The sequence below is a fragment of the Mesitornis unicolor genome, unplaced genomic scaffold, assembly GCF_000695765.1.
Source record: "Mesitornis unicolor isolate BGI_N332 unplaced genomic scaffold, ASM69576v1 scaffold53011, whole genome shotgun sequence".
Taxonomy (NCBI): Eukaryota; Metazoa; Chordata; class Aves; order Mesitornithiformes; family Mesitornithidae; genus Mesitornis; species Mesitornis unicolor.
Window position 1 is genome coordinate 15676 of NW_010165514.1, and position 5842 is coordinate 21517.

The 5842-nt window shown below is 41.2% G+C and overlaps 1 protein-coding gene across 1 annotated transcript in view; it reads left to right on the forward strand.

Annotated features, from left to right (window-relative positions):
* Positions 1-1495, forward strand: part of LOC104548574 (DNA-binding protein RFX6-like) — a gene marked incomplete at both ends in the record, with an annotated part of 16995 nt that extends 15500 nt beyond the window's left edge. The window contains one exon of the mRNA XM_010194631.1: positions 1309-1495. Coding sequence (XP_010192933.1) covers positions 1309-1495 — 187 coding nt within the window. The remainder of the gene's footprint in view (positions 1-1308) is intronic.
* Positions 1496-5842: the final 4347 nt, after the last annotated feature.

A 5842-nucleotide genomic window follows, 5' to 3' on the forward strand; every position in this document is an offset into this window, starting at 1 on the left:
ACAAAATAGCTTTGCCAGGCATCTGCATGCTGAAGAGCCACAGAATGACAAACAAAATTCACAGAGCAGGGGTGGGTATGTGTGGTGGGGAACTTTGGTCTTGGTTCATGTCACTGGCCTACAACAGCACCAGGTAAAATGCTGCACTTCTTCACAACAATTACAACATGGTACAAGAGTCCTTGTTTAGGAAAGGAAGTAAATAGAAACATGCCATTTTTTTACAAGGGGGATAGAAATTACTGAAACTTGGTATCATTGATAGCAGTGGTTACTGCTGTCGGATGGGATTGAATTAAATGGAATTTTTCACCCACCTACAATCACGGTGCATCGAACAATTTTCTATCAGTCTCCAGGGATTTTGAAGAAATCATCATTTTCCTGAGACAGGTTCATGAAGTGAGTTGGTGGGGTAGGCCATGCAAGACACACCAAAGGGTAGCCAGTCCTCTATTTACATGTGCAAATGCAGCCTCATGAGTCCTGGTATGCTTGCACTGCTTAATAGCAAAAATCTGCCTCTCTCAAGCACTGCTCCTTCTCTGCTGTCCCCAAAAAGAGTTTCAGAACCTGCAATTCCTGGGCCGAGATCAAAGCACAGGCCTACACAGCATGTGTGATGGGCACGATATGTGGGAGAATAGTTAGATCCCATATTTAGATATGTAGAGCATTTGCTATTTGATTTAGCATTTTCATCTGTCCTGACACAAATTTCTTCTGTTTGGCAAACTAGAACTAGAGAAAAACAAGTGAATTCTGCTCAACACAACTGGGAAGATGCCCTGCCACTCATATATCTTTCTTTTTTTTCCAGTACTTTGGGTTTATGTGACAAGACATGAGAGTGCATTTCTGTCATGCACTGGACAAAAGAGCTCTGCTGAGCTGATTGCCAGTAAGAGTGTGTATGTGAACACACAAAACGGAGGCAGGATGAAGCAAAATTAAAAGACTTTTTTAACTAAAGGGTACACAAAGATGTCTATCCTAGTGATTTAATTTCAGAGCAGCAAACCAGGAGTCAAGAATCTAGACGTCTTATTAACTTTACGTGTGTAAAATAGGAAACCTCCTACTCTATCTCAGCACACGTACAGCATGCATTTGGATTTGCTGAAACTGCAGACTGAACCAACCCAGGGAAACAAACCAAGGCAAAAGAATCCCACACAACTGGGAGACAGGACAAGATGCTGTTAATTTGTTTTACTAAAGCAAAGAAAGACAGCTCAAGATTTAATACCTAATGGTATTATTATCATAACTATTTCAGCTAAGATAATCTTTTTTGCATTGACTTAGTTACACTGGTGAAAGTCCAGAATTTGATGTTGCCAAATGCTACTGCTCGTTTTGCTGGGAATATGAGATTGGAATCCTGAGGGATGTGTTGGAGATTATACAGGCAGTGGTGCTACTGTTTGAGCATCATTCAGAGCTTCAGATACATGGTGGTGTATGTCCTGGTCAGCAAGGGGGAGATATACAGGTAGGTTAACAGACACAAGTAGTCTCACAAAATCTGCTGCTCGGTCTTCTGCCTTCATCCTTTCTTCTGTTTTCTTTCCCTGTGCACTCAGTGGTTTCCAACATGAGCAAGCCCTCCTGCCAAGCTCTACCCTGGTGGAGCTCAGCCTCTATCCCCTTTCCTTATGTCTCCCAGTGGAGGTCCCTATGTGCACAGGAAGGAGTAAAAGCTCTGTAAGCTTTTGCATGTTGTAGAAAAAGGAAATTATCCTCATTTTCCCTTTCCACTCCCATCATAAGAGGGGCTTTGTAATTAAAAACATGATGGCGTTTTGTTCCCGGAGAGGAGGGGTGGAGTGGGGGGTGGGGAAATCGCCCATGTACCATAACAGATGGTTTAAGGATAGTGATTACAAAATCCTGAAGTTAAAATAGTTTAATTACAAAGTCAATACTGCCTCCAACCTCTGCTAAGCCTTTAGTGTAAAAACAACAGACGGTATAGTGCAAACGGTAGGACAATATTTAACCAGAACTTTGCATTAGCTACTGCATCAGGCCTTCAGCAAACGGAAGATCAACTGATTTTCCCAGCTTGTGTTTGTTAACCATCTCTGCTTCAGTACCAATGGGTGGCTGAGAGAGAGCCACAGACGAACCCAAGGAAGCAAACCACAATACTATACTGCAAGCTGAGGCTCAGCACGGTTGTATGTAATGTCCAATATTGCAAGCATACAACAGAAAGTTATTAGCACCTTACCAGAAATAAAGACAGAGGTAAAAAAGATGAGCAGGTTAAATTTTTTACATGTAAAATGAAAATAAATTTTGATGAAATAAGCAAGGCTTTATTTTAGACTAAGGATTTTATAGAAAAAAGTAACATGACATGAGAAGGCACAAGGAAAGGAAAATTTGGGGGTCATTTCAAATGGCACCGATTTGATATTTTACATGCAGGGAAAGCAGCAGCTCTATACAGCATGTTGTAGGAACGTCTCACTAAGCTGTGCTCTTGCAGCTGAGAGCCTTGGTCTTGGTCTTTACTGAGTGGGTATGGATTCTACATATTCTTTAATAGTGACAAAACCTCACTCTGTTGGCTTACGTCCCTTACAGACATGAACTCAAACATGCAACCGAAAGAGTCAGAGGAAGTCTGGCTCTGCGTTGTTACCAACACTCTAAAATCTGATCCCATCTTCTTCCATCATGACAGAACGTAAGATACCCCATCCACACTACGTACAAAGCACTGTGAGACACTGTTCTGTTACACAGCTGGATGGGTACAAGCAGGGTCTGGCAAGTTGGTGACAAGAGATACAGACTCACGAAAGTAAAAGCAAAAATAGACAAACGGGAGATCATTTTCAACACCTCTTCTCACCACTGACCCCTATGCAAAATCCGAACCTAAAGAAAGAGGGAAAACGGGCTCCAACAGTGATGCTACAGCACAGAGGAGTTCTTGCAGTTGTGTTACTCTTTTGTATTTTTTTACAGAGTTTGAGAGGTTAAGAGTAAAAGTGTCTGAGATCATATTTGCTAAGTCAAATAAGAGTTTCTAGTAGATGATCTGTTTCCCTGGGGTTCTTAACAAATAATACGTTTGGAATAGAGAGCTGCACTGGCTAAAATGGGGGAGAGAGGGACACTCCAGTGAATCTAAAGGAAAATCCTCTTTAATCATTAAGAGGAAAGAGGAAATATTCCTCAGGCCTGATCCTGCAGATTGCTGCATATTGCAGGCCTGCTTTTAATAAATTAACTTTACATATACGAGTAGATTCATTGACTTTCAATTAAGATTAAGTGTAAGCTGTAGCGCTTCATTTCATTAGTGTGGAACTGATCCCCTGTAATAACAGACAAAAGCATAAACTAATATTCTGTTGGAAATCATAACATGACTCTGGCATAGCACTGACAACACAAAAGGATTCTGAATTATTTCTTCATATGAATAGAAGATATTTTTACTTTTTCCTAGGATACAATAATTATTTTCTTACTACCTATAATAACATATAGCCCTTTAGAGCATATTGTAGAGGCCTTCTGAACTTCTGGTAATTTCTTTTATTCTCATGCTTCTCACCCGTTTTTACCCTAAGTATGTACTTAAAACTAGGAAATCAATCCAAAGAAATACGGCATCGTGACAGCATTTAAAAAAAAAATCTTAGCCCAGGAGAGAACCCACAAGTTTGTATCGGATCTCAGCCTCTCCCAGTAGTGCATGTGGGACACATCTGCCATGTCTGCTCTGGGGATAATTCTGTATTTAAGCCAGTAACTCTTTAATGGCTGTGCTCACCCAGAACGACTGGGTCTTATGCTCAGCCTGCAGTTCTGGGAGCAGGACTCTTCTCCACCAGGAGAAGAAGATGACCCTGGGCACTCCTTACCTGGGCAGATACCTTGAGGGAGAAGCTGTGAAGTAAAAGCATCACCTCCTTCTCCTTCTGAACCCTAACAGGAGCTAAGGACCGAGGCTGCCTTCTGTGAGGAGACAATTCCTACAGGTGTTCATTAGGTAGATCACACACATAGTGATACATAGGAATTTGGGTACCTAAAGTCCCGCTGGGGTTTGGTATCTAAGCGCTCTGTCACTTTACAACTAACTCTGTTTCTTTGCCCCAATATCACATCAAGTGTCCACTTTTTGGGAAGGGCCTTGTGTCCTGGGCAGGGTATGAGAAGATAGGTTGGTTCAAGTTATTTCAGCTTGGAGTAGGTACTGCTAATCTGAGACATGTTATGAATGCTACAGTTCAGCTGGGAGTTTTGACTCTCATTATTGCCAGATAATCTCATCACCAGGAAAAGCATGCTAGCACAGCAGTTACAACTTTTTGGAAGAAAGTCCTCCTGGTCATCAGGTATAACAACACTATTAAGACAGGCTGCCCAACAGTAGCTGTTTCACATGATGCACACTCAGGATAACCTCTGTGGGCCAGCTAGAAACTGTGGCATCCGAATTCTTCCTTTCTCTGCCACACTAAATGTTGACTTCAGTAAGGGTTTCATGAGTAGATCAGGCAGAATTTGGTCCTATTGACCAGACTCTCGACTTCACACACTCACAGGAGACTATTCCTGCAACAGAAAGTCTTCTCTGCACTCTGAAGATGGCTGATTTCACCCCAAATTCATTGGCAAGGCTTTGGACAGGTACTGCTGGCACAAGGACTATCAGTGCTGTCATCGCTGTTATCAGTGCTCTCACAGCACTTGGTGATGCTGCCTGGCATCACAGCCTGCTGTGCTGGCAGCTCCTTGGGTGCAGGGCGGAGGAGGAAGGGAAGTTGTCAGCACCCAAAGCTCAACCTCTGAAAGTCTGGAGGTGAAACAGCAGTGCAGGCTTGCTCAAGGCCTCACCAAAAAACAGGGGATCTGAATTCAGCCTGAAATGGACCTCTGTGGTAGAAAACAACATACATTTTTAACAGAGGAAGATATGCTTAAAAAATTTAAGCAGTGGAGAATCTGTTGTGGTAGACCTGCCTTTTTTTTCTTCCAATGAACATTTACCCAAGGTTGATTTTTGTAATCCATTAGAAAGTGATGCTGTTGTATGACATGATCAAACACTAAATGCAGCAGAAAGGCCATAACTACATCTAAAAAGCCTTTTCCTTGTCAAAGCCTTTCACTAATGCTGGCAACAAAATTATTGAGGTCTATAATGAGCTGATCTCCTGTCAAATAAGCCTTCTTATGAGCAGTGTTAAACTTTGTACCTGCTTTTAAATTAAACACTTTGGGTTTTATTAATGTTTCCTTTCCTCTCCAAATTTCTTTGTTGATGAGAGGTGTCAGAGGAAATGTACTAGCAACAGTAGGATGTGAAGTATAGTTTAGAATACATTAAACATATGTTGATGGGGCCATTAGCAGAGTTTATAGATACCACCACCTGTCTCTTATTCCACTTGCCATTACTTTAGTGACAGAAAAGTTACTGTAAGAGAGGAGGTATGCTACCATTGAATCTTCACTTGTGTTTTAGAAGGAACACAGTAGCAAATTCGTGCCTTATTGTTGAAAAGATTTTCCAATAACGGCTCACTTACTGAGATAAATAAACTTAAATAAACAAGGGAGGTAGAGCTTAAAGAATAAATATTACTCTGGTTTTGGATGCAAGAGAGTCACTGAATATCTGAGACGGAAATACTTTGCCATTATAAATGTACAGCAGGGCAGTTAACATTTTCCTTTTTCCTTTCAAGCCAGTGAGTATATCCCTTAAATAATTACTGCAAAATGCACTGTTAGACCTAACAAATGTAATTGGGGGGGGGGAATTGACTTCAGGAAAAACAATAAATAAAATAAAATAAAATAAAATAAA